We start from the raw sequence: 26,708 nt of genomic DNA, 5'->3' as shown, positions 1-26,708 counted from the left end.
TCCCCTCTGAGGATATTGGATAAACGTGTGTTTTCATGGCATGCTGTATAGATCTCAGCACCCTGCTCTCCCCTCGGAGGATATTGGATAAACGTGTGTTTTCATGGCATGCTGTATAGATCTCAGCACCCTGCTCTCCCCTCGGAGGTTATTGGATAAATGTGTGTTTTCATGGCATGCTGTATAGATCTCAGCACCCTGCTCTCCCCTCTGAGGATATTGGATAAATGTGTGTTTTCATGGCATGCTGTATAGATCTCAGCACCCTGCTCTCCCCTCGGAGGATATTGGATAAATGTGTGTTTTCGATGCCCTGTAGTCTGTCCCTTTAAGTACTCCCAAGTCTGTGTCCCTGCAAACTAGTTGTATCAGGGACTGCCCCAATGGTATTGGTGGTAAGCATGTCTGTGTGCTAAACTTCGCCCAAGACCACCTCTCATCACACTAGCACAATTCATGTTAGGTTACAATGGAACCAGGAGAGAATGGTATAGAGTTACCATCAATGGAGCTGTATTGCGATAGGAACACTGGCCAAACAAGGTGTGTACAGCAGAACTCCTAACAACACCAGCTAAGATTGCTGTTTTGTCAATCAGTCGCTGTCTATTTTCTTGGCTGTAACAAATGGTAACTGCTGGCGCTTGGCATTTCTTCTACTGGGCACAGCACTCTGGTTATAGTGTATGCAATCATGTTATATTTCAAACAACAGTTGAACCTAGTTTATTTTCTTGATAAAGAATGATTCATTAATTATCATCTTGGCTGTTGATATCTGATAAGTTTGACGCTTTTCAAAATAGGCTTGAACACGTGCATGTCTATGTTCTGATTGACTAATGTGCTTAGTTGGAGAAATCCCAAAGACTATCTACTGACTTAACTCACTCCACTCTGTCATCATTTTTAGATAAAAATGTGAAGCTTCTGGAGCTCTTTTCTCACTTTCATTTCGTCGCTCGACATAATCACGTTGGCATTCTTCTGTGTCTCCATGGGCAACTATAGCTCTGGCCAAGCCATGTCATCATTCTCAAATCCTTTCTTATGTTCCTTTGAACTCACCTATGACGCTTTAGATTCTCCAAACTGTCATCAATGGCAAAACAATGTAATACTGCATGACACTGTTTTTGACAGCCTGTTGTTTTGCTTCAATGACCCCACCATTAATTAGGCCTTCAAGTCAACAATTTATCTAATTGGTTGGTTTGTTTTATTTCTCCAAGACATTGAAGATTTTGAGTCACACAGTGTTTCAGTCACAGAGACCCTGAACCAATTGGCAGCACGTGTGGCGGATGAAAGATTTCAGTCAAAGATTTTTTCACTGGTATGTATATTTGTACACTGATGTCAATGGCTATGTGGTTATTATTGTGGAGTAGTGAAGCATGCGAGAGGGGTTGTTTATTGTCTCTGAGGAAACTTTTCAACTACTCACTGTGTTCTGTTTGTGTCCCATTTGTCCTTGAGTTAAATTGACCTAATTTGAGCTGGCAAGGTGGCAGACAACACAAGTGCATTTGGCGTGTGTTAAATTGAAGTATTCCATATACTATAGTCATTAAGGACTACAGATCAAACGACCACAATATTACCATAACAACATGTACATGTAACAGGATATATGTCAATCAAAATAACAAAATCCTTCTTTCAATCCTCATGTTTCTCTGTCTGTGTTTGCTTGTGTCCTCAGGCTCCTCAGTCTAACCTTGACATACAGGAAGACCTACAGGTATCCCCTACACAGGTGGGTGAGACGCAAGAGAATGAGAAAGAGGACCTCTCCTCTGTCATATCATTCATCAGCAGCCTGGCAGCACCTACAAATACCCCAGTGTTACCTGTAATTAAATTTTCACCTTACTATGCATGCTGCCCAATGTCAATGTGGTCTATAGAGTTGCTTATTCAATCAATATTGTTCCATCAAAACATTTACACCCAAAAGGATCTTCTGCATGCCTCTTGAATTTGTCTGACCAGTTGTACTGTTGTGGTGTGTCGTTGGACAGGTGGTTGAAAATAAGCTTCACCGGCCTTCAAGACCCACAATGCTCTCCTCCTCATTATCCACTGGTGCCAGTGCGCCACACCCCTTCTCCACACTCATCCCTGGGGCTCTCTCAGCTATCCTGCATGCTACCCTGCCCCCTCACCTTACCTCTGACCCCAAGCCCAGGAGAGAGCCAGGTGCCCAGTGCCAACTGACCCTCGAGCAGCTGCGGACAGAGCTCCGGGACCTAAGGGATGAGGTCGAACTGATGAAGAGCCAGCACAAGTAAGTCTTTGTTTATCTCAGTGTGTGCAACTACATTAATGTCTTCTATTGTTAAAGTATCTCTGTTTGTGCAACTGTTGTTTTGTATTGTTATTTCTGTGTGTGCAACTACAGTAATGTATTGTATTGCGTTTTCTAAGTGTGCCACTGATTTAAGATTTCTCTTCTCTGTGTGTTAGCAAAGAGATTCATCTGCTGATGAATGAGCTGGATGAGGAGAAAAGGATTCGCTTGTCATTACAGGTACTGCAGGTCTGTCGGTAGACGTCTGCATATGATCCAAGTACTGAATACATCACTCTATCAAATATGTACCTAACAAAGATTAGGGGTGTACCTCCACATTGTATTAGTGATCAATTTTATGACATTCACTTTTCCTGACTTACAGACCCAATGCAGTTGTTTTTATATCAATATGAAATCATTTCTGGGTAACAATTAAGTACCTTACTATAATAGTTCTCCGTTACATTTACAAAAATAGCAATAATTTAGCAAGGAATGTATGGGAGTGGTCTGAGTGGGGAGGGGGGAATCTGAACTCTCATTGTTATTAGTTTATTAACCAATTTACCACCTGGTGATGTCACCAGGTAAGTTGAAACTCCCGCCCATGCAAACCTGCTGATTAGAAGGTCCTCTGTAGATTGTATTTTCAACCAGCAACTATCAGGGAATAACACTAATCAGCTGTTGTGCAATATGATACAAAACACAAACCAAACTGAATTTTGACTGTACTGGGCCTTTAAGACAAATGTCAGTTTATTACAAGTCAGATTGATTTCTTATCATGGTGCAGTGCTAGCTTGCTCTTGTGTCTACTTGATGTTACCTCTGGGTCTCATGTCTGTGTGTTGTCTTGTGTCCCAGATGGACGTGGCATGAAGATGAAGAAGCCTAAATGAGCAGCAAGAAGTCTAAATGAGCAGGCAGGCTCAAACAGCATGGCATCACCAACAATGCCAGAACAAGTGGTAATCTGTCTCTTAGAATGTTCTCTCAAAATTAAGTATCAATGAAATCCAGACAGGAATTTGCTGTATAGTATCAATCATTTATGAAACAACAGAAAAACTATAGTGAATATTTTTTTAAATATAATGAACAATCTTTGTTGTCTATTTGAGAAAAGTTGATGTAACGTATGTAACAAAATAAAACTAATGAGCATCTTCTACAAAAACATTTTATATCAGCTTATTATGTGACATTTTTTATAAAATAAAAACAAAAAAACAAGCATGTTCTTTAAGTCAAGTGGTTTAAGGTACATGTTCAATTGTATTGGGGTCATTCCACCAATTTGATGTAACTTGGTCAAAAAAACGTTTGATTTCACCTAACTTTAAGTGCCAAATTAAGTAGCAGGGTTAACCATAACAGGGTTGACCATAACAGGGTTGGGGCTTTACAATGAGGGTGGAAACTTGGAGAAATGTTGGGGTCAAGTCAGTTAAAATCTTCCAAGAAGTCACAGAGGGGCACAGAGGGACACAGAGGGGCACAGAGGGACACAGAGGGACACAGAGGGGCACAGAGGGACACAGAGGGGCACAGAGGGACACAGAGGGGCACAGAGGGACACAGAGGAGGGACATGTCAAAATGATTCATTTTGGCACTTTAGCAAGTCTTTATTCATATAAAAAATCTGTATTGAATTCTCCACGTGATGTTTAAAAAATATATGTACAATAAACCCCTTCTTTTTGGCACTAAACAGTCCAAGCCCTGTCTAAGAGGGGGGGGGTGTTCTACTAAGCTATATGGAATTGTTTTAAGGTCATACTAAGGATTATTTAGCTAAAAAAATTATCTAAAGGAAGTTAGTTCTTAAGTGTCTGTCGTATATCTGAGAGATATAAGAAAGAGCAGGGAACGTATTTACCCTTATTTTTGGCACTAAACAGTCTCCATATACACTTCCAATCTTTTTTTAAACGGGTACCGTGGGACCTTCAGAAGTCTTGTGAGGTCCTAGAGCAAAACAACTGATATTTACTGACAGACGAGTCCCAAGACACTTGTGGGGGTCGTAGAGCAAAACGGAGAACACAATCGTGTTCGAGAGAGTCTCCTCTTTCCATAGAGGGGTTAATTAAGATATCAAAGGGATACAAAATGCACTCTTTTCGTGTAATGACCCATTGACGTGGCTCTCATTCCCAAAAATGTCATATGTATTTACGTTAATAAAATATGAATTTAGTAGTGGTTTCCCACAGATATTATACCACACAGTGGTCTCAGTGATACAGACACAATCATCATAGTACTTTAAAAAAAATCATAAATGAATACAATATATCATTCATTAAAATCATCACACACATTTACAATGCTCTGGACTCATACTAGACTTAAGCCACTGAATACACGGACCAGAGGGTGAGTAGCATGTAGGCTACCTGGGTCAACTGCCTCACTCCATTTACCCAGAGGGCCATCAAATGGCCACTGCTGACTCTCTACATCATACTGTGTATCTGTTATTGTCTCAGAAGTTGGACTCCTCACAGGGGATGGATCTGAAGGTCACCTCTCTGTTGTCCTCCACGAGAATGTCATAGCGGCAGAGAGGCCTGTGTGTGAGAGAGGGTGACATGGATGATTTAGTAAAAGGGTACAAGAAGTAAGATGAGAGGTGAAAATGTTATGCAAAATGCACAGAGGAAACAGTGACTTCACATATTGTTAAAGCTACTATATCTCTCCTCTCGCGAATCGGTCTCAACCCGGACATGCCTATCTCACAGCAGTCAGTTATTCCTTGTCCCTGATCCCAAGCGGCCCGTAAAATGCTTCTTTGCCTTGACAACAGACTGGTCACAGCTTGGGTCTGGACTAAGCCTCGGTGCAAGGGCCTTATCGAATAGCGAGCGATCCTCAGAGTCTAATACCCATGCTACCTCACCCTCTTGTGAGCAGGGCTTCTACCGTAAACATTAAGTACCAACCTCTCCTTGCCTGGCTAGGACTAGATTGAGATACTATACAGACTCCTACTAATGCCTTACTTTTGACAGCTGGGTGTGGAACCATTTCTAGAAACCAGGACTCTTAACGCCTCCAGCCAGAACTGTCAATAGGCTAACTGAAACGTTTTTTTTTTTAAGAGGGTCTTTGAGATTCTTGCTGTAATTAAAAGCACTATTTTATTTTACTAGGCAAGTCAGTTAAGAACAAATTCTTATTTTTAACGACGGGTTAGGAACAGTGGGTTAACTGCCTGTTCAGGGGCAGAACGACAGATTTGTACCTTGTCAGCTCGGGGATTTGAACTTGCAACCTTCCGGTTACTAGTCCAACGCTCTAACCACTAGGCTACCCTGCCGCCCCTATACAAATTAAATCTTATTATTAATATAATTTATTATTATTATAAAATCCTCAATCAACTAACTAGAACAAAAGTCCTGAGTAAAATACATGCACTTGTCTGACTCTTTAATTTAATGGAAACAGGTTTGGAAATAATAAAACAAGTTTATTAAAAGTTTCACAACAGGATTAAGAAGTCCATGTGGTCACATTTAATCCCATGTACATGACAAATGCAATATTTATTTGACAATACATAATGCTTTTGGCGCCTTTAACTACATCCCTTTAGGCATTGTTTTATTGTATTGACTGTGTTTCTGAATGTGTAATACACTACATTACCAGAAGTATGTGGACACTTGCTCGTCGAACATCTCATTCCAAAATCATGGGCATTAATATGGAGTTGTATTTATTATGGATCCCCTGCCAAAGCAGCAGCTACTCTTCCTGGGGTCCAGCAAAATTAAGTCAGTTCATACTATTTAAAAAACATAACAATACATTCACAGATTTCACAACACACTGTGTGCCCTCAGGGCCGTACTCCAACACTTCCACATATCTACAGTACAAAATCCATGTGTATGCATGTGTATAGTGCGCGTGTTATCGTGTGTGTGTGTGTGTGTGTGTGTATGCATGTGTCTGTGCCTATGTTTGTGTTGCTTCATAGTCCCTGCTGTTCCATAATGTGTATTTTAATCTGTTTTATTTAATCTAATTTTACTGCTTGCATCAGTTACTTGATGCGGAATAGAGTTCCATGCCTCTATGTAGTACTGTGTGCCTCCCATAGTCTGTTCCTGACTTGGGGACTGTGAAGAGACCTCTTGTGGCATGTCTTGTGGTGTATGCATGGGTGTCCAAGCTGTGCACGAGCAGTTCAAACAGCTCGGTGCATTCAACATGTCAATACCTCTCATAAAAACAAGTAGTGATGAAGTCAATCTCTCTGTACATCCAAGGGCCAGCCGTGCTGCCCTGTTTTGAGCCAATTTCAACTTTCCTGTCCTTTTTTGTGGCACCTGACCACACGACTGAACAGTAGTCCAGGTGCGACAAAACCAGGGCCTGTAGGACCTGCGTTGTTGATAGTGCTGTTACAAAGGTAGAGCAGAGATTTACTTCTCCCCATCTTAGCTACTGTTGTATCAATATGTTTTGACCTTTTGCTGCTTTAACAGCTTCTACTCTTCTGGGAAGGCTTTCCACTAGATGTTGGAACATTGTTGCGGGTACTTTTTCGATTCAGCCACAATAGCATTAGTGAGGTCGGACACTGATGTTGTGCGATTAGGCCTGGCTCACAGTCGGCATTCCAATTCTTCCCAAAGGTGTATGATGGGGTTGAGGTCAGGGCCCTTTCCAGGCCAGTCAAGTTCTTCCACACCGATCTGGATAAACCATTTCTGTATGGAGGTCGCTTTGTGCACAGGGGCATTGTCACACTGAAACAGGAAAGGGCCTTCCCCAAACTGTTGCCACAATGTTGGAAGCACAGAATTGTCTAGAATGGCATTGTATGCTAAAGCGTTAAAGAGCCTAGCCCGAACCATTAAAAAAAGCCCCAGACTATTATTCCTCCACCACCAAACTTTACAGTTAGCACTATGCATTCAGGCAGGTAGTGTTCTCCTGGCATCCGCCAAACCCAGATTCGTCCGTCGGATTTCCAGATGGTGAAGCATGATTCGTCCCTCCAGAGAACGCGTTTCCACTGCTCCAGAGTCCAATGGCGGCGAGCTTTACACCACTCCAGCTGACGCTCAGCATTGCGCATGGTGATCTTAGGCTTGTGTACTACTGCTCGGCCATGGAAATCAATGAAGCTTCCCGTCGAACAGTTCTTGTGCTTAAGTTGCTTTCAGAGGCAGATTGGAACTCTGTAGTAAGTGCTGCAACCGAGGACAGATTATTTTTACACGCTACATGCTTCAGCACTCAGTGGTCCCCTTCTGTGAGCTTGTGTGGCCTACCACTTTGCGGCTGAGCCGTTGTTGCTGCTAGACGTTTCCATTCCACAATAACAGCACTTACAGTTGACCAGGGCAGTTCTAGCAGGGCAGAAAAGGTGGCATCCTATGATGGTCCCACGTTGAAAGCCACTGAGCTCTTCAGTACGGGCCAGTCTACTGCCAATGTTTGTCTATGGAGTTTGCATGGACGTGTGCTGGCTTAAATACAGCTGTCAGCAACGGGTGTGGCTGAAATAGCCGAATCCAGTCATTTGAAGGGGTGTCCACATACTTTTGTATATATATATATATATACAATATATATATACAGTGCCTTGCGAAAGTATTCGGCCCCCTTGAACTTTGCGACCTTTTGCCACATTTCAGGCTTCAAACATAAAGATATAAAACTGTATTTTTTTGTGAAGAATCAACAACAAGTGGGACACAATCATGAAGTGGAACGACATTTATTGGATATTTCAAACTTTTTTAACAAATCAAAAACGGAAAAATTGGGCGTGCAAAATTATTCAGCCCCCTTAAGTTAATACTTTGTAGCGCCACCTTTTGCTGCGATTACAGCTGTAAGTCACTTGGGGTATGTCTCTATCAGTTTTTCACATCGAGAGACTGACATTTTTTCCCATTCCTCCTTGCAAAACAGCTCGAGCTCAGTGAGGTTGGATGGAGAGCATTTGTGAACAGCAGTTTTCAGTTCTTTCCACAGATTCTCGATTGGATTCAGGTCTGGACTTTGACTTGGCCATTCTAACACCTGGATATGTTTATTTTTGAACCATTCCATTGTAGATTTTGCTTTATGTTTTGGATCATTGTCTTGTTGGAAGACAAATCTCCGTCCCAGTCTCAGGTCTTTTGCAGACTCCATCAGGTTTTCTTCCAGAATGGTCCTGTATTTGGCTCCATCCATCTTCCCATCAATTTGAACCATCTTCCCTGTCCCTGCTGAAGAAAAGCAGGCCCAAACCATGATGCTGCCACCACCATGTTTGACAGTGGGGATGGTGTGTTCAGGGTGATGAGCTGTGTTGCTTTTACGCCAAACATAACGTTTTGCATTGTTGCCAAAAAGTTCAATTTTGGTTTCATCTGACCAGAGCACCTTCTTCCACATGTTTGGTGTGTCTCCCAGGTGGCTTGTGGCAAACTTTAAACAACACTTTTTATGGATATCTTTAAGAAATGGCTTTCTTCTTGCCACTCTTCCATAAAGGCCAGATTTGTGCAATATACGACTGATTGTTGTCCTATGGACAGAGTCTCCCACCTCAGCTGTAGATCTCTGCAGTTCATCCAGAGTGATCATGGGCCTCTTGGCTGCATCTCTGTCTTCTCCTTGTATGAGCTGAAAGTTTAGAGGGACGGCCAGGTCTTGGTAGATTTGCAGTGGTCTGATACTCCTTCCATTTCAATATTATCGCTTGCACAGTGCTCCTTGGGATGTTTAAAGCTTGGGAAATCTTTTTGTATCCAAATCCGGCTTTAAACTTCTTCACAACAGTATCTCGGACCTGCCTGGTGTGTTCCTTGTTCTTCATGATGCTCTCTGCGCTTTTAACGGACCTCTGAGACTATCGAAGTGCAGGTGCATTTATACGGAGACTTGATTACACACAGGTGGATTGTATTTATCATCATTAGTCATTTAGGTCAACATTGGATCATTCAGAGATCCTCACTGAACTTCTGGAGAGAGTTTGCTGCACTGAAAGTAAAGGGGCTGAATAATTTTGCACGCCCAATTTTTCAGTTTTTGATTTGTTAAAAAAGTTTGAAATATCCAATAAATGTCGTTCCATTTCATGATTGTGTCCCACTTGTTGTTGATTCTTCACAAAAAAATACAGTTTTATATCTTTATGTTTGAAGCCTGAAATGTGGCAAAAGGTCGCAAAGTTCAAGGGGGCCGAATACTTTCGTAAGGCACTGTATATATATATAGCTCGGTGCATATATATATATATATATATATAGTGCATTTTCCTAGAATAATTACAGACCATAGCCCTTTGACCTTTATGTTCAAGCTCAAATGCAAAAACATAGCGATTTAACAAAATGTTACTCAACACAGAAAGATGTTTTTGGAAAAACATTTATACAATGAAGTATGCCCAACTATTGTCTGGGAATCTGGTAAAGCAAGAGGGTGTATCATGTCTAACTCTTAACATGAGAAAAAGAAGACCCCATATAGAATAATTGAACAGAAAATCCACGACTTAGAAAGAAAACACAATTTAGATGTGTTGGAACACTTTGAAGCTTGAATATAACACAATAAGCACCCGATCTGCAGAGATTGCTGCCATCAAATTCAATAAGAGAGAGAAAGAAGGAAGAGGAACATCCCATCTACTGTATAACATTCAAACCAAAGATGGTAGTATGACAATGGATCCTTCTAAAATGAACTCGATCTTAAAAACATTCTATCACAAACGGTATCAATCTGAAAAACAAAAGCTCAAAGGAGGATATAGACAATTTCCTTAAGGCTGTTTCACCAATTATAAGTGGCCCAGAGAAAATGTATATGGATAGAAACATTACCCCATGTGAACAATTGGAGGCCATCAATAATCTACAAATTGGGAAATCTCCTGGTAATGATGAATTCCCAGTGGAATGTTATAGACATTTTTGACCCAAATGATTAAAGCCAATGTTACTCACGCTCACAGTAGCACTAGAAAAAAATTTACTTCCCAAGTCACTATGTTTGGCTACAATCCCGCTACTTAAAAATAAAGTAATGCAGAGCCTTCCACCCAGTATCAATTTGTCCGGTTTGTATTTAGTGGATTAAACTATTGTACAAATTTGTACAAGTGTCTTTACAAACAAATGGACAGATCTCTGAATCATTTAAGTTATCAAGAGGGACAAGACAGGGAAGACCTTTGTCAAGTTATTTATTTCTCTAGCCACAGAACCCCTAGCATCAATCATTAGAAATCATGGCTCAATCTGGGGCATAGAGATTGGTGGAGATCAACATGTAATATCATTGTATGCAGATTACAGCTGACATTTTACTTTATTTATCTGTTAGACACCTATGGTGCTGTATCAGGATTCAAAGTGAACTGGGAGAAAACTGAAATAATATATATTTCTGCTTAGAAAGTACATTTAAGTGGAAATAGACAAACACACATATGCAACACCTAGGTGTACTTATACCATGCAATCTGGAGGAGGCATATAAAATCAATTACTCTCCTTTAATAGGTTTGGATCTGATGTTCAGCGATGGAGATCTCTCCCTATTTCTATGTTAGGTAGGGTCAACATAATCTAAATGAATATATTACCAAGGTTGATGTATTTTTTCCAGGCCTTGTCAGTTTCAATTGCATCCAACTTTTAAATAGAATAAATGGTCTGCTCTCCAACTTTATTTGGAATGGAAAACCTCAAGAGTCAAGTTGACAGTTTTAAACTTACCCTACACAGCTGAAGGTTTTGGAATACCTCATATGAAGATGTATTACTGCGGTCAAAGGACAGCAGACTATCCTTGTGAGTGGAAGAGTATCGAAGCCACAAATGTAATACTGTATGATCTAAAATATACTTACTACTTCGGGTCCATGGCGTTGATGAAAACAACAGACAATCCAACATTTGTTTTGACACTGTTACTACTCTTTGTTTATTATCTACAGTTGAAGTTGGAAGTTTAAATACACTTAGGTTTCAGTCATTGAAACTCGTTTTTCAATCACTCCACAAATGTCTTGTTAACAAACTATAGTTTTGGCAAGTCGGTTAGGACATCTACTTTGTGCATGACACAAGTAATTTTTCCAACAATTGTTTACAGACAGATTATTTCACTTATAATTCTCTGTATCACAATTCCAGTGGGTCAGAAGTTTACATACACTCAGTTGACTGTGCCTTTAAACAGCTTGGAAAATTCCAGAAAATGATGTCATGGCTTTAGAAGCTGCTGATAGGCTACTTGGCATCATTTAAGTCAATTGGAGGTGTACTTGTGGATGTATTTCAAGGCCCACCTTCAAACTCAGTGCCTCTTTGCTTGACATCATGGGAAAATCCAAAGAAATCAGCCAAGACTTCAGAATTTTTTTTGTAGACCTCCACAAGTCTGGTTCATCCTTGGGAGCAATTTCCAAATTCCTGAAGCTACCACGTTCATCTGTACAAACAATGGTACGCAAGTATAAATACCATGGGACAACGCAGCCGTCATACCGCTTAGGAAAGAGACGCATTCTGTCTCCTAGAGATGAATGTACTTTGGTGCGGAAGTGAAAATCAATCCCAGAACTACAGCAAAGGACCTGGAGGAAACAGGTACAAAAGTATCTATATCCACAGTAAAACGAGTCCTATATTGACATAGCCTGAAAAGCTGCTCAGCAAGGAAGAAGCCACTGCTCCAAAACCGCAATAAAAAAGACTACGGTTTGCAACTGTACATGGGGACAAAGATTGTACTTTTTGGAGAAATGTCCTCTGGTTTGATGAAACAAAAATAGAACTCTTTGGCCATAATGACCATCGTTATGTTTGGAGGAAAAAGGGGGAGGCTTGCAAGCCGAAGAAAACCATCCCAACCGTGAAGCACGGGGGTGGCAACATCATGTTGTGGGGGTGCTTTGCTGCAGGAGGGACTGGTGCACTTCACAAAATAGATGGCATCATGAAGAGGGAAAATTATATGGATATATTGAAGCAACATCTCAAGACATCAGTCAATAAGTTAAAGCTTGGACGCAAATGGGTCTTCCAATTGGGTCTTCCAATGACCCCAAGCATACTTCCGAAGTTGTGGCAAAATGGCTTAAGGACAAAGTCAAGGCATTGGAGTGGCCATCACAAAGCCCTGACCTCATTCCTATATACAATTTGTGGGCAGAACTGAAAAAGTGTGTGCGAGCAAGGAGGCCTACAAACCTGATTCATTTACACCAGCTCTGTCAGGAGAAATGGGCCAAAATTCACCCAACTTATTGTGGGAAGCTTGTGGACGGCTACCCAAAACGTTTGACCCAAGTTAACCCAAGCTACCAAATACTAATTAAGTGTATGTTAACTTCTGACCCACTGGGAATGTAATAAAATAAATAAATGCTGAAATAAATCATTCTCTCTACTATTATTCTGACTTTTCACATTCTTAAAATAAAGTGGTGATCCTAACTGACCTAAGACAGGGAATTTTTACTAGGATTAAATGTCAGGAATTGGGAACAACTGAGTTTAAATGTATGGTGTATGTCAACTTTTTACTAGGATTAATTTTTACTAGGATTAAATGTCAGGAATTGTGAAAAACTGAGTTTAAATGTAAGGTGTATGTAAACTTTCGACTTCAACTGTATGCATAGTCACTTTACCCTTACCTACTTATACCAATTACCTAAACTAACCTGTACCCCCGCACATTGATTCGGTACCGGTACCCCTGGTATATAGCCTCATTATTGTTATTTTATTGTGTTACTTTTTATAATTTTTTACTTTAGTTTATTTGGTGAATATTTTCTTAACTCTTTGTTGAACTGTTTTGTTGGTTAAGGGCTTGTAAGTAATATTTTCATGGTAACCTGTTGTTTTCGGCGCATGTGACAAATAAAGTTTGATTTGATTCTCAATACCATTCGTATTTGGGAAAATATACATAAATTCATGAAGTGGAAAGAACCAATATAACCAGGCACCTCTATTTGGAATAACCCCACCTTACATCCAGTGTTTAATGACAACACATTTAAGTTCTGGTTCCAAAGTGGCATCGTGATTTTAAAAAAATCTCCACTGCCATTCAATCAATAAAATAAAAGAGTTGTATTATCCAAGGCCAATTTCTTCAAGTCCTTACAACTCTGAAATCGTATTTAATCGCTTCAACAGAATCTGGATACACCTAAGGCCTCTGGCACAGAAAGAAATACTGAAAGAAGCTGCTACAACAAAGAAGTTGATTGAAGTTATATTAAGGGTTGATTAAAACTCTACCTGATGGTTCAGAACATATAAGGGAAAAATGGGAAACAGATCTAAAGAAAGAAATTGAGGAGAACAATTGGTCACAGAGATGTGAAAATGTTCATACCTGCCCTACAACCTAAAACATAAAATAATGCCATTTAAGATCATCGATAGGACTTACCTCACTCCTGCCAGAATGCATGTAATGCACCACCAAATGTCACATCTCTGTTAGAGATTCAAAAAGCACAAAGGAAACCTATTACATATATTGTGACAAACTGACACCATTTTGGGATAATGTATGTCAGGGATCATCAACTAGATTCAGCCACAGGGGCGGCAGGGTAGCCTAACTGACTTGCCTAGTTAAATAAAGGTATTTTTTTTTTATAAAAACAGGCCAATTTCTTTTCTTGAGCAGATGGTCTGGGGGCTGGAACATAATTACAAATAATTTGTAGACTACAAATTGACTGCAAGAAGCTCAAACAGTTATAATATAATTTGACGTAAACAATCATTTCAAAACTTGCGTACTTGTATACGATCACGTGCCTTTCTATTATGCATCGGAATACTTGGGAACAGATGAACAAAATTAAAATAAATTGGAGCTGATTTCCTGGTGTTTTTACAGTCTTTTATGTCCAACAATGAAAAAAGATATATATTTATTTATACAGTATATACAGTACCAGTCAAGCGTTTGGACACACCTACTCATTCCAGATTTTTCTTTATTTGGACTATTTTCTATATTGTAGAATAATCCTGAAGACATCAAAACTATGAAATAACGCATGGAATCATGTAACCAAAAAAGTGCTAAACAAATCAAAATATATTTTATATCTGAGATTCTTCAAAGTACCCACCCTTTGCCTTGATGACAGCTTTGCACACTCTTGGCCATGAGAAACAAGATGATCTGATCTGATGAAATCAAGATTGAACTCTTTGGCCTAAATGCCAAGCATCACTTCTGGAGGAAACCTGGCACCATCCCTACAGTGAAGCAAGGTGGTGGCAACATCATGCTGTGGGGATGTTTTTTCAGTGGCAGGGACAAGTCAGGATTGAGGCAAAGATGAACAGAGCAAAATACAGAGAGATCCTTAATGAAAACTTGCTCCAGAGCACTCAAGACCTCAGCCTGGGGTGAAGGTTCACCTTCCAACCAGACATCAACCCTAAGCACACAGCCAAGACAACGCAGGAGTGGCTTCGGGACTAGTCTCTGAACGTCTTTGAGTGGCCCAGCCAGAGCCCGGACTTGAACCTGATCGAACATCTCTGGAGAGACCTGAAAATAGCCGTGCAGCAATGCTCCCAATCCAACCTGACAGATTCATCCGCTAGCGGAACCCCAGTCCTAGACAGGTTAACCCTAACATCTAGGGCTAGCTAATGTTAGCGTTAGCCCCCTAAGCACTTCGCTAACGTTAGCCACAACAAATTGGAATTCGTAACATCTCATACGTTTAGCAAATTTGTAACATATTGTACATTGTGCAAATTTGTAACTTATCATACCAAATGGATTAACACATACCATAAGTACAGCACAATTTTCAGAAATCCTCAACAGCACAGAACTCGAAATGGACCAATTTTGGATGGGTGCACTTACTGTATACAGTGATTTATGTGTGTCTCTAAGTGTGCATATGCTATCTCTCTGGGTATAAAACCTTGCTCCTTTTTCAACATACGCTGCTTTTCAAATGGAACATATAACATTTCTACAGTATACCTCAAACTGCAGATACACAGGATGTCATTATCTAAGGATAATTTCCTGTTGCAACAACAGACTTTTTACTCTTCACTCAACCCCAAAAGATCCCTTGCATCGGCAGGATTCACATTTGACTTCACACAAGGTTTATTTAACATTTCGAATTTTAATCAAATTATAATCGCTATCAACCTTTTCCAACAACATGAAAGGGAAAAGTAAAAGAAAAGGTGCCACGTAGAAAATAGGTGACACGTGATAGAAGCTTTAGAGGAAAGAGGATGTGACGGAACACTGACCTGTCTTTGCGCTCCAGGTGTGTGAGACGGATGCGGAGCACCCGTAGTTTGTACTTAGGTTTAAATGCATTCACCCTGGAGAATTTGATTGAGATCTTGTGGACTTTCTGAAGGTCTTTTTCAAACTGGGCCAGTAATCGGGTCTCTGAGTACTTTTTAAAACTGGATGCTTTACTGAAGAAGGAGAGCATATGAGATGTTAATGAGATTCCCCAGAGTGTCTTTCTATACTGTATGTACAGTATGTGTTGTTTTGGTAATGATACAGTGAGTAAATAGTTACTTACTGGTTTATTGTTGCCTCTGTCACCTCACTACCATTGTGTAGTTTTATGGTGATGTAGCCCCAGCGAGTATCATGGTTCCATGTTACAATGTCCACCCAATAGCTCGTCTCTGAGAGAGAGAGAGAGGTAAAAAAGTAAATACTCTGACCAATGACCTAATTACAGACTCTGTATGTTTCCATTCATTGAATAGGCGTAGTAACATATTTGAACAACTTTGACAGAGCTCTTGTTAGTGTTGCTATACTGTACGTTTGCCTGATCATTTAAAATAAGCCAGGCACGCAAAGCTAGACCAGGAAGACCGTCACAGAAAAATGACTGGCCATTATGTACAACAGTATTCCCGGCAAGTCTCTCTTTAGAGGTCAAACGTGTGTGCAAGCTGATGATTATCCTCTTACTGCAGTATGGTGTCTGTTTATTGGTGGTGAAGAAAGCCTTGGTTTGCTGCAGAGGAACCAGAGACTCCTTCCACTCTATGATGTCATAACCTGAAACAACAGATAAAACAGCCATGTTATGTATACGTGAAGGGACACTGCCTTCCAGAACAGATTGCGTTTCACATTGAAGAACTATGGTTGCGATTGGACAGGCATCTCTGAAAAATATCTGATGTGAAAAGATCTGATGTGATTGGTCAAAATAGCAACTAGTGTGAAAAAAATATATCAGAATTGGGCTGCATGTGTAAGTGCAGCCTATGTGCGATTCAGTAACGTACAGTACATTAGCTTAATTAAGGCCTTGATTTTGGCGAGTAGGTAAACTATCACATCTTTATGTGATTAAAAAAAGCTTTTAATGAGATGAAACTCATGAATCTAAGGGGAGTTAGAGGGCCCACCAAATACAGGGCATCCGGCAGGTTTGAATTGATCACAATCCATGCAAAGTCCGTCCAGGAAGTCAGTATAGGAGGTGCAGGGGAAAGCTCTGATGTTACAGGTCCGGTTCAGGGAACCCAGATAGAGGAGCACTGATCTCTGGTGGTCACACTTAAAATATCCAGATCCTGGGAGAGTAGGAAGGGGAGAACTGAGGATGGATTTAGAGGACATCAGTGATGTATTTACCATTACAGGAATAAACTATGTGATACACATGTTGAATTCATATCTAATGTATCATTCGAAGGACGATCTCTTACTAAGCGACTTACCTGATAAGATGGTCAGTGGACAGCCAGGCTGGTCGGCTCCACCGTTAGCATAGAAATCAATGTGGCCCAAAGGCTTCCTGAAACCAAATGCTGGTAATGCACAATGAACACGTGACAGAAGAGGAAACACATTACATGACTACATGATTCCCATTGTATTAAACCAAACAGGCAAGCAGAGGCACATACCGTCCATGTCTGTGTGCACAACGTCTACAAACTGTGCATCTGTAGGGTCCAGACGATCCTCAGGGGGTTTCCCGTTGAACTGAGGCCCCGCTGGATCTACAGCTGATCAGGTCAATATCAGATCAGTACAGATGTAGGATCTTAATTTCACCACTCTTTGCAAACTTATAGTGTATTCAAGGTTTTAAAAGACTTCTAAAGTTTGTATCCATAATAAAAACAACAACGAAGAAAATCTCTTCTAACCTGTGATCCTCCCAATTTTGCCATTAAACTTGGCTCCAACAAAGCCTGTGATGTGAGCTCCTAGACTGAGCCCAATCATATGGATGGAACTAAGAGAGGCACCATTCTCCTGACACAGACAAAACAGGCAAAGGAGATACTACACTGTTAGTACAAAGTAATACATTTGGCCCTCATCAAATATGTTAGGTATTCAGACTTAGCACTCATTCTTAATAACCTGCATGTTTCGAATGAAGGCAGTGAGGTTGTCCGCTGTATCTCGTGAGTAGGTCACAACTTTCAGGTAGTTGATATTGGCAGCTCCGCGGTTCCAGTCCACCACCAGGACATTCATGTCTCCGCGGGCCAACAGCTGCTCTATGATGTTATTCAACCAGTTGGGCGGAGCGCCCGTAGGACGGTAGCCATGAACGACAAAAGTGGTGGGCTTGGTGAGGTTGAACTGGGGCTGGGCTGACAGGTTATGGTGGGACAGCTCCTGACCACAGGTCAGATTAGCTCTGGTGTACAGCAACAGCTTCACATACAGACTGGTTCCAATGATAGCGTGATAAAGGTCCAGATAAGTGAACACATCACATTCATGGGCTAGAGACAGGGTTAGTGAAGGGGAAAGAGAGAGAGTCAGAAAGAAGAAATCACCATCATTGCTGATTGGGAAGTAACATAAGCAGCCTTTCCTTTAAGTGACTGATTACACAGCCTATTTATGTGATGATTTAAAGTTCCCAAATGGTCTGCCAATAGCTGGGGGGGGTATTATTTGATGTCCCCACCCTATGTGTAGCACAGTTAAAGTGCACTTAATCAAGTGTGTATGTATGTGTGTGTGTGCATGTGTGTGTGTTAGGTCACCATACCTCTATATATTTCAACAGATCCCAGCAGCAGTGCCAGGAACCACCAAAAGATCATCATTCAGGTCTGCAATGGTTACAAAATGTCATAAAACAGGGTGAACCTTTTTCTCCAACTATTGTAAAATAACACTATTTGATTGTACATTAACATGATGAGACCAGTTGACTGAGCTGGATATCTCTGTCCCTCTCGCTTACATTTGTGATTATGTGATTATGGTGAATTTGTGTACTACTGGGCATGCCGTGGCGCTGCATTTGCTTCACCGCATCAATAAGGGCATGTGTGAACTTGTAGAGCAGGCAAAAGAGGGACGATTTTGAAAAGTGTAAGTTCTCTAAAGCTAGTGAGCTATTTTTGATTGCAATTGAGAAGTATCCCTCAATTGTCACTGGAGAGTCACTCTGTCATCAGAACAGCTCATGGACATAGGTTGATACTGAAGCAGCACTCTGGTCATGTAAATGTAATGACAGATCAGCACTAGGTAATCTACTAGGTCGTTTTCTAATCCTGATTCTGCAGTGTGTGATCCCATGTGTGTGGCTTTATTCGTTGTTACAATAAAATGAATGAGGAGATAGGAAGACATTCTTCCTGACTGATCCTGCATTCAACTCGAACAGTGATAGGCATTACTGATGGGCACTGCTATGGCAAGTATCAGCTGCATTTTTTCTAACCAATGTCGATATCACATTGGTTTGAATTACATTATGTGGACTGTGTGGGCTTCACTTCAAAGGCTTGTGAAATTCAGACAACTGTTTGCTGATTGCCCATTGGGTCAGGTATGAGTGTTCTGGGGTCCTAACCTTCCCAGTCAGTTTGAATACAATGGGAAGCCATCAGCAGGAAGTTAAGTATGCTAAACTGAGAGCCTGTGAGAGGGTTTGTGACAGCCGGCCGGAACAGTCATGTATGCTCTTTTACATAAAAGTGTAGGTTAACAGCAAGGATAAAACAATATCTTGATATGCCTTGCTCAAACAATAATGATATCATATTGCATTAGTGATATTGGTGCTCACCACTAAGACAGCACAGACACCTTCCTAATTAGTAGCACATTGCATTCTTTGGAACTCAAGGGACAGTAACTTCCAAAGTTGCCTCACCCTCCCGCCTACAGTTTCAATTCCTGTTTGTATGAGAAAGGGATCCAATCTTTGTCTTAGTACAGTTTTTAATAAAAATGTATTCCTAGGAAAAATGTGTAAGCCTATAGCATGCATAAAAGTAAGTGTGTGTATGTGTGAGAGAGAGAGAATGAGATAGAGAGATAATAAAATAGATCAAAAGGAATTTGGTAAAAGGAAAACATTTGTTTCTGACCACCAAAACCTAATGCAGTAATAACACCGTTGATCTACCCTGTGACAACAATGTGAAACCTTGTGGTTAACTCTTGTAGTTGTGTTCAAAACTTCTTGGATGTGATCATGTACTGAGCTGGATTGTCGTCAAAACACGAAGCTAATAATCCACACAACCGGGAGCCGGTTAGATGACTGAATGCAATGTGAATGTTGAATGGCTTCACTGCAGGTAGATTGTAGGTTTTAATATTCAGTAATTAGAATGGAAAAAAAAGGTTAAAGGTTAATCCACACAATCAGAAGAACAATGCCTGTACATGTTGCTCACAGACAACGTGTTTTATTTACATGATTAGACCTCACATGTTAACAGTAATAAAAACCCTGCCGTAATGCCATTCTCCATAGTGTACATGCTGTAGTCTGCTCTGCCAACAATCTACTCTATGATAGAATAATAATACTGCTGAAGAATCTTTAAAACCTTATTCAGGGAGAAATATAGGGAGTATGAGAGAGATAAGCAGAAAGGAATTGAGACATTGTGGAAGCCTTACCTTGTTGTTAGCTTGGGAGCACTGGTTCCCTGCGCTCAGTGTGTCAAGTTCCAGAGCCCTCTATTCATGTCTGCGTGTCTGTGTTCAATAGAGAAAGTAAAAGAGGTGACACCACAGAGCGATATAAACTCCCACTGTTCTAGCCTGGCCACACCCCCCTGCCCAAGGACATAATTTGGCACATTCCTACTCAGGTTGCTGAGATAGCTTTCTAGTATCTATCAAATCTAAACTTGTCACATTCGCTGAATACAGTGTAGACCTTACAGTGAAATGCTTACTTACAAGCCCTTAACCAAAAATGTAGTTTTAAGAAAAATACCTAAAAAAAAGAAGAAATAAAAGTAACAAATAATTAAAGAATAACAATAATCAACTCTGCAACCTGCTGGTAGAACAATCAGAAGAGACCTTGACAATTTCACTTGCCATAAAAACACAATTGTCTCTTGTCAAAAAGTTTTATATTTTATTAACAGCATTAGAGACACATCAAATCAAATCAAATGTATTTATATAGCCCTTCGTACATCAGCTGATATCTCAAAGTGCTGTACAGAAACCCAGCCTAAAACCCCAAACAGCAAGCAATGCAGGTGTTGAAGCACGTTGGCTAGGAAAACTCCCTAGAAAGGCCAAAACCTAGGAAGAAACCTAGAGAGGAACCAGGCTATGAGGGGTGGCCAGTCCTCTTCTGGCTGTGCCGGGTGGAGATTATAACAGAACATGGCCAAGATGTTCAAATGTTCATAAATGACCAGCATGGTCAAATAATAGGTCTGGGACAGGTAGCACGTCCGGTGAACAGGTCAGGATTCCATAGCCGCAGGCAGAACAGTTGAAACTGGAGCAGCAGCACGGCCAGGTGGACTGGGGACAGCAAGGAGTCATCATGCCAGGTAGTCCTGAGGCATGGTCCTAGGGCTCAGGTCCTCCGAGAGAGAGAAAGAAAGAGAGGTACATACAGTAGCTCAGGGAACTGAAGTATGATAAAAGGCTGGAGAAAGGAAAAACTAAAAAGACAATAGTGAAGCAAAGCAAACACATTCATACATGCAAAAATTCAATATCACAAATACAGTACACAAAACATTGAAATCAAAGGACAACAGAGACAAAATTATAATGAGATATGGGACAAATGGACGCAGTAAGAAGTAAAACAACACAATCTTTGGTTGTGGAAAAATATATGGAGGTAGTCAGCACTCCTGACTGCCAGTTACTATATGATGTAGTCAGTGTTATGCATTAGCCAGCTCCATTGTTGCTGCGGTGCCAAACTTGCTTGATTGGCAGGGCAGACAGCACTGATTGAGTGAGCTGAACAGAGCAGCTACCTGACAAGATGTCCCATTCAATCAAAGTTGATTGAATACAGCCCTAGGTCTTTGGAAGAGCAGTGCAGAAAGCATGACATAGTCTATTCACTCCTAGGGAGCCAACATGAAAAACGGCCTTTCTATTTACATAACCCAGTAGGTAAGGCAAGGCATCGCTCTGTAGGCATCTCCACGGGGGACCAGTACAAATAAATGTGTAAATGTATGCACTCACTACTGTAAGTTGCTCTGGATAAGAGCGCCTGCTAAATGACATACCGGTAAATGTTATTGTAAATATAAGGAAACCAGTCAATAATAATTTTTAAAAATCATTAGGCCCTAATCTATGGATTTCATATGACTGGGAATACAGATATGCATCTGTTGGTCAGAGATACCTTAAGAAAAGGTAGGGATGTGCATCAGAAAACCATTCAGTGTGACCACTATTTGCCTCATGCAGCTTCACACATCTCCTCTGCATAGAGTTGATCAAGCTGTAGAATGTTGTCCCACACCTCTTCAATGGTTGTGCGAAGTTGTTGGATATTGGCGGGAACTGGAACACACTGTTGATCCAAACATGCTCAATGGGTGACATGTCTGGTGAGTATGCAGGCCATTGAGGAAATGGGACATTTTCAGCTTCCAGGAATTGTGTACAGATCCTTGCGATATGGGGCTGTGCATTATCATGCTGAAACATGAGGTGATGGTGGCAGATGAATTGCACGACATTGGGCCTCAGGATCTCGTCACGGTATCTCTGTGCATTCAAATTGCCATCAATAAAATGCAATTGTGTTCGTTGTCCGTAGCTTATGCCTGTCTATACCATAACCCCATGGGACACTCTGTTCACAACGTTGACATCAGCAAACTGCTCGCACACACAACGCCATACATCCCAGTACAGTTGAAACCAGGATTCATCCATGAAGAGCACATTTCTCCAGCATGCGAGTGGCCATCGAATGTGAGCATTTGCTCACTGACGTCGGTTAAGACGCCAAGCTGCAGTCAGGTCAAGACAATGGTGAGGATGACGAGCACGCCGATGAGATTCCCTGACACGGTTTCTGACAGTTTGTGCAGACATTTTTCAGTTGCGCAAACCCACAGTTTCATCAGCTGTGACTGGTTTCAGACGATCCCGCAGGTGAAGAAGCCAGATGTGGAGGTCCTGGGCTGGCGTGGTTACTCGCCGGGCTGCCCTGCTCGCCGGGTAGGCAAACTGTTGCCATTTCATGTGTCTGAAGGTACAAACTCTGCCTTCCCGGTGGGCCTGGAGAGGAAATCAAGTGCACTATAACTTCGCTGGCCAATCAGATTGCTCAGATGAACGAGTCTGCAGGAATTTAGCAGCCATAAAAGAAAGCTAAAGGCAAAATTGACTAGAGCGAGACTGTCAACGAATACAGCAAAGAGCTGCTGTTTTTATGAATGTGCTCATGTTAAAGTTCTTACTTAGCACTGTCAACACTTTGTAATTTGTATTCAACACTTGTATAAACCATAAAATGCGCGTTCTTCCTATTTCCACTCAGCGCCACAACAAGCAGTGCAGTAGTAATGAATGAGTAGGAAAGTGTATCTATAGTCTTGCGTTGTTGTTATTATTAGCGGATTGGTTCTTTTTTTATATCAAGGATTATTTCACGATCTCTGTTCATAGGAGTAACAACATTAATTTGTGCATGAGGGAGAAATAATGCAGTGCGACTCGAGTTTTCGCTATCAGCTGGAAGACAGTGTCCCCTTTTGGTCAGTGGAGGAAAGGGAGAGCGGAAGGAAATTGAGAGACGGACCTTCAGTCTGCTGCTCTCTCCCTCCGCTGAGACTGACCATCAGATGCAGGCACCATCAACCCAGTAAATTAAAAAGCAAATTATTTAAATGTATGCTCACTCAGCTGTACCTCAAGAGTAATACATCAATGGATCTATTACCGGTGTGATCATAAGTTAAACCTTGGTTGCAAAATGGGTCTTCCAAATGGACAATGACCCCAAGCATACTTCCAAAGTTGTGGCAAAATGGCTCAAGGACAACAAAGTCAAGGCATTGGAGTGTCCATCATAAAGCCTTGACCTCAATCCCATAGAAAATTTGTGGGCAGAACTGAAAATGCTTGTGCGAGCAAGGAGGCCTACAAACCTGACTCAGTTACACCAGCTCTGTCAGGAGGATTGGGCCAAAATGCACCCAATTATTGTGGGAAGCTTGTGGAAGGCTACCCCAAACATTTGACCCAAGTTAAACTATGGCAATTCTACCAAATACTATTGAGTGTATGTCAACTTCTAGGATCCACTGGGAATGCGATGAAATAAATAAAATATGAAATAAATAATTCTCTCTACTATTGTTCTGACATTTCACATTCTTAAAATAAAGTGGTGATCCTAACTGACCTAAAACAGGGAATTTTTACTAAGATTAAATGTCAGGAATTGTGAAAACTGAGTTAAATATATTTGGCTAAGGTGTATGTAAACTTCCAACTTCAACTGTAGTTAGACTCACTACACACTACACAGGGCGGAATGATTATCGTATGACAGTTCATCACAGGAAGAGTGTGTGAATCACAGAGACCCTGAGAATTGGGTGTGAGCTGTCAGCTGATGGACAAGAAGGCTGTACTGACTGATTGTGTGAGGAGGTCAGGAAGCCATGTGGTGTGGGAAGCGGCGTTGCTCGTCCACGGAGGGACAGCAGTGTCTGACCCTGCTGGTGGTGTGTTAGTTTTATCATGGTCAGAGAAAAACCATCCAGACTTAAACATTTAGATTTTCTTCACTGTGACATTCAACGTCTCAAATAAAAATAAATTGTTTTCACATGCGCTGAATACAACAGGTAGACCTTACCGTGAAATGCTTACTTACAAACCCTTAACCAACAATGTAGTTCAAGAAATAGAAAGAAAATAATCAAATAAAAAGTAACACAATTAAATAACAATACCGAGGCTTTATACAGGGGATAACGGGCATACAGGTTAGTCGAGGTAATTTGTACATGTAGGTAGGGGTAAAGTGACTACACATAGATAATAATAAGTGTTGTAAGTAGTCCGGGTGGCCATTTTATTCATTGTTCAGCAGTCTTATGGCTTGGGAGTGGAAGCTGTTAAAGACCTTTTGGACCTAGACTTGGCGCTGCAGTACCGCTTGCTGTGCAGTAACAGACAGAACATTCTATGACTTGGGTGACGAGTGTTTGACAATTTTTTGGGCCTTCCTCTAACATCGCCTAGTATATAGGTCCTGGATGGAAGAAAGCTTGGTTCCAGTGATGTATTGGGCCGTACCCACTACCCTCTGTAGCACCTTACGGTCGGATGCCGAGCAGTTGCCATACCAGGCGGTGATGCAACCGGTCAGGAGGCTCTCGATGGTGCTACTGTAGACATTTTTGAGGATCTGGGGACTCATGCCAAAACTTTCCAGTCTCCTGAGGGGGAAAATATATTGTCATATATACTGTTATAAAATATATATACTGTTTGGACCATGATAGTTTGTTGGTGATGTGGACACCAAGGAACTTGAGGTTCTCAACCCGCTCCGCTACAGCCCAGTCAATGAGAATGGGGGCTTGTTCGGTCCTCCTTTTCCTGTAGTCCACGATCATCTCCTTTGTCTTGCTCATGTTGAGGGAGAGGTTGATGTCCTGGCACCACAGTGCCAGGTCTCCGACATCCTCCCTATAGACTGTCTCATAGTTTTTGGTGATCAGGCCTACGACTGTTGTGTCGTCAGCAAACTTAATGATGGTGTTGGAGGCGTGCCTGGCCGTGCAGTCATGAGGGAACAGGGAGGAGCCCCATGTTGAGGATCAGCGTGGCGGATGTGTTGTTACCTACCCTTACCACCTGGGGGTGGCCTGTCAGGAAGTCCAGGATCCAGTTGCAGAGGGAGGTGTTTAGACCCATGGTCCTTAGCTTAGTGATTAGCTATGTGGACACTACGATGTTGAACGCTGAGCTTTAGTCAATGAATAACATTCTCACATAGGTGTTCCTTTTGTCCAGCTGGGAAAGGGCAGTGTGCAGTGCAATTGAGATTGCTTCATCTGGTGATCTGTTGGGGTAGTGTGATAATTAGAGTGGGTCTAGGGTTTCCAGGATGATGGGGTTAATGTGAGCCATTTACCAGCCTTTCAATGCACTTCATGGCTACCAACGTGAGTGTTACGGAGTGGTAGTCATTTAGGCAGGTTACCTTCTTATCTGTAACAACGTTTGAGGGTAAAACATATGCCACCTCATAGTTATGTTTCTGATCGGTTGGCCATGTATAGCGTGAGGTGTCAGTCTAGGGTGGACCAGGTGAAACTGGGTCTGTGTTCAGTGGCAGGCTTGTCATCATGAATGGTGCTGTGTTCACTGAAAAGGTGAGGGACCGGAGCAGCCTGCAGTTCAAGTACCTGGCCTTCGACACAGAGCATCTGGTATGTAGTGATCCAATCCACACAAGTATCATTCTGCTGTCCACTCTCCTACACACTTTATCCATGTATTATATACTGTACACTGCATTGTCTTATGGATATCTGAAGCTTATGGCTCCCTCACTGGCAACTTCCTGTGAAGTTTTAGATTTTGGGAAAGCCCAGATGCTTTCAGAAAGTAATTCAGAACAGTTGAATTTTTTCACATTTTGTTACATGACAGCCTTACTCTAAAATGGATTAAATGCATTTTTCCCTCATCATCAATCTACACACAATACCCCATAATGACACAGCAAAAACAGGTTTTTAGACATTTTTGACAATATATTAAAAATTAAAAACGGAAATAGCTTGTTCACATTAGTATTCAGACCTTTCGCTATGAGACTCAAAATTGAGCTCAGGTGCATCCTGTTTCCATTGATCATTCTTGAGATGTTTCTACAACTTGATTGGAGTCCACCTGTTGTAAAGTCAATTGATTAGACATGATTTGGAAAGGCACACACCTGTCTATATAACGTCCCAGAGTTGACAGTGCATGTCAGAACAAACCCAAGCCATGCGGTCGAAGGAACTGTCCGTAGATCGCAGAGATAGAATTGTGTCAAGGCACAGATCTGGGGGAGGGTACCAAAAAATGCCTGCAGCATTAAAGGTCTCCAAGAACACAGTGGCCTCCATCAT

The 26,708-nt window shown here is 41.3% G+C and overlaps 2 protein-coding genes across 3 annotated transcripts; one reads left to right on the top strand and one right to left on the bottom strand.

The window, feature by feature from the left end:
- Positions 1–162: 162 nt before the first annotated feature.
- Positions 163–3,744, top strand: LOC115101410 (SH3 domain-containing kinase-binding protein 1-like). Of its 2 annotated transcripts, XM_029620875.2 has the most exons (5): positions 163–1,336; positions 1,706–1,759; positions 2,025–2,290; positions 2,470–2,533; positions 3,167–3,744. In XM_029620875.2, exons 3-5 carry the CDS (start codon positions 2,064–2,066, stop codon positions 3,179–3,181), a joined length of 306 nt encoding a protein of 101 aa, XP_029476735.1. In that variant the 5' UTR covers positions 163–1,336; positions 1,706–1,759; positions 2,025–2,063; the 3' UTR covers positions 3,182–3,744. The 2 variants fall into 2 exon arrangements, with proteins under 2 accessions (XP_029476735.1, XP_029476734.1); XM_029620874.2 differs by lacking the exon at positions 163–1,336 and having other exon boundaries at positions 1,623–1,759.
- On the bottom strand, positions 3,467–20,322 carry LOC115101409 (lipase member H-like). Its single transcript, XM_029620873.2, has 11 exons — positions 20,236–20,322; positions 18,359–18,422; positions 17,716–18,086; positions 17,496–17,604; positions 17,250–17,351; positions 17,061–17,150; positions 16,746–16,913; positions 16,300–16,389; positions 15,896–16,004; positions 15,609–15,782; positions 3,467–4,877 (listed from the first exon to the last, which is right to left on the bottom strand). The coding sequence occupies exons 2-11, from the start codon at positions 18,414–18,416 to the stop codon at positions 4,793–4,795; spliced, it is 1,356 nt and encodes a 451-aa protein (XP_029476733.1). The 5' UTR covers positions 18,417–18,422; positions 20,236–20,322; the 3' UTR covers positions 3,467–4,792.
- Between the last annotated feature and the right edge of the window lie 6,386 nt (positions 20,323–26,708).

Source organism: Oncorhynchus nerka, linkage group LG19 (assembly GCF_034236695.1).
Source record: "Oncorhynchus nerka isolate Pitt River linkage group LG19, Oner_Uvic_2.0, whole genome shotgun sequence".
NCBI classification, from domain to species: Eukaryota; Metazoa; Chordata; class Actinopteri; order Salmoniformes; family Salmonidae; genus Oncorhynchus; species Oncorhynchus nerka.
This window is presented reverse-complemented; position numbering and strand designations above follow the sequence as displayed.

What these genes read in the sequence shown, in the direction of transcription:
- LOC115101409 (XM_029620873.2), bottom strand. Translation starts at nt 18,416, where the DNA reads ATGATGATCTTTTGGTGGTTCCTGGCACTGCTGCTGGGATCTGTTGAA. An exon ending in CCTTCATTCGAAACATGCAG is followed by an intron (nt 17,605 to 17,715) that starts GTTATTAAGAAT and finishes TGTCTGTGTCAG; the next exon opens with GAGAATGGTGCCTCTCTTAG. An exon ending in CACCTGGAGCGCAAAGACAG is followed by an intron (nt 4,878 to 15,608) that starts GTCAGTGTTCCG and finishes TCTCACACACAG; the next exon opens with GCCTCTCTGCCGCTATGACA.
- LOC115101410 (XM_029620874.2), top strand. Translation starts at nt 1,634, where the DNA reads ATGTCAATCAAAATAACAAAATCCTTCTTTCAATCCTCATGTTTCTCT. An exon ending in TACAGGTATCCCCTACACAG is followed by an intron (nt 1,760 to 2,024) that starts GTGGGTGAGACG and finishes GTCGTTGGACAG; the next exon opens with GTGGTTGAAAATAAGCTTCA. An exon ending in CTGATGAAGAGCCAGCACAA is followed by an intron (nt 2,291 to 2,469) that starts GTAAGTCTTTGT and finishes TCTGTGTGTTAG; the next exon opens with CAAAGAGATTCATCTGCTGA.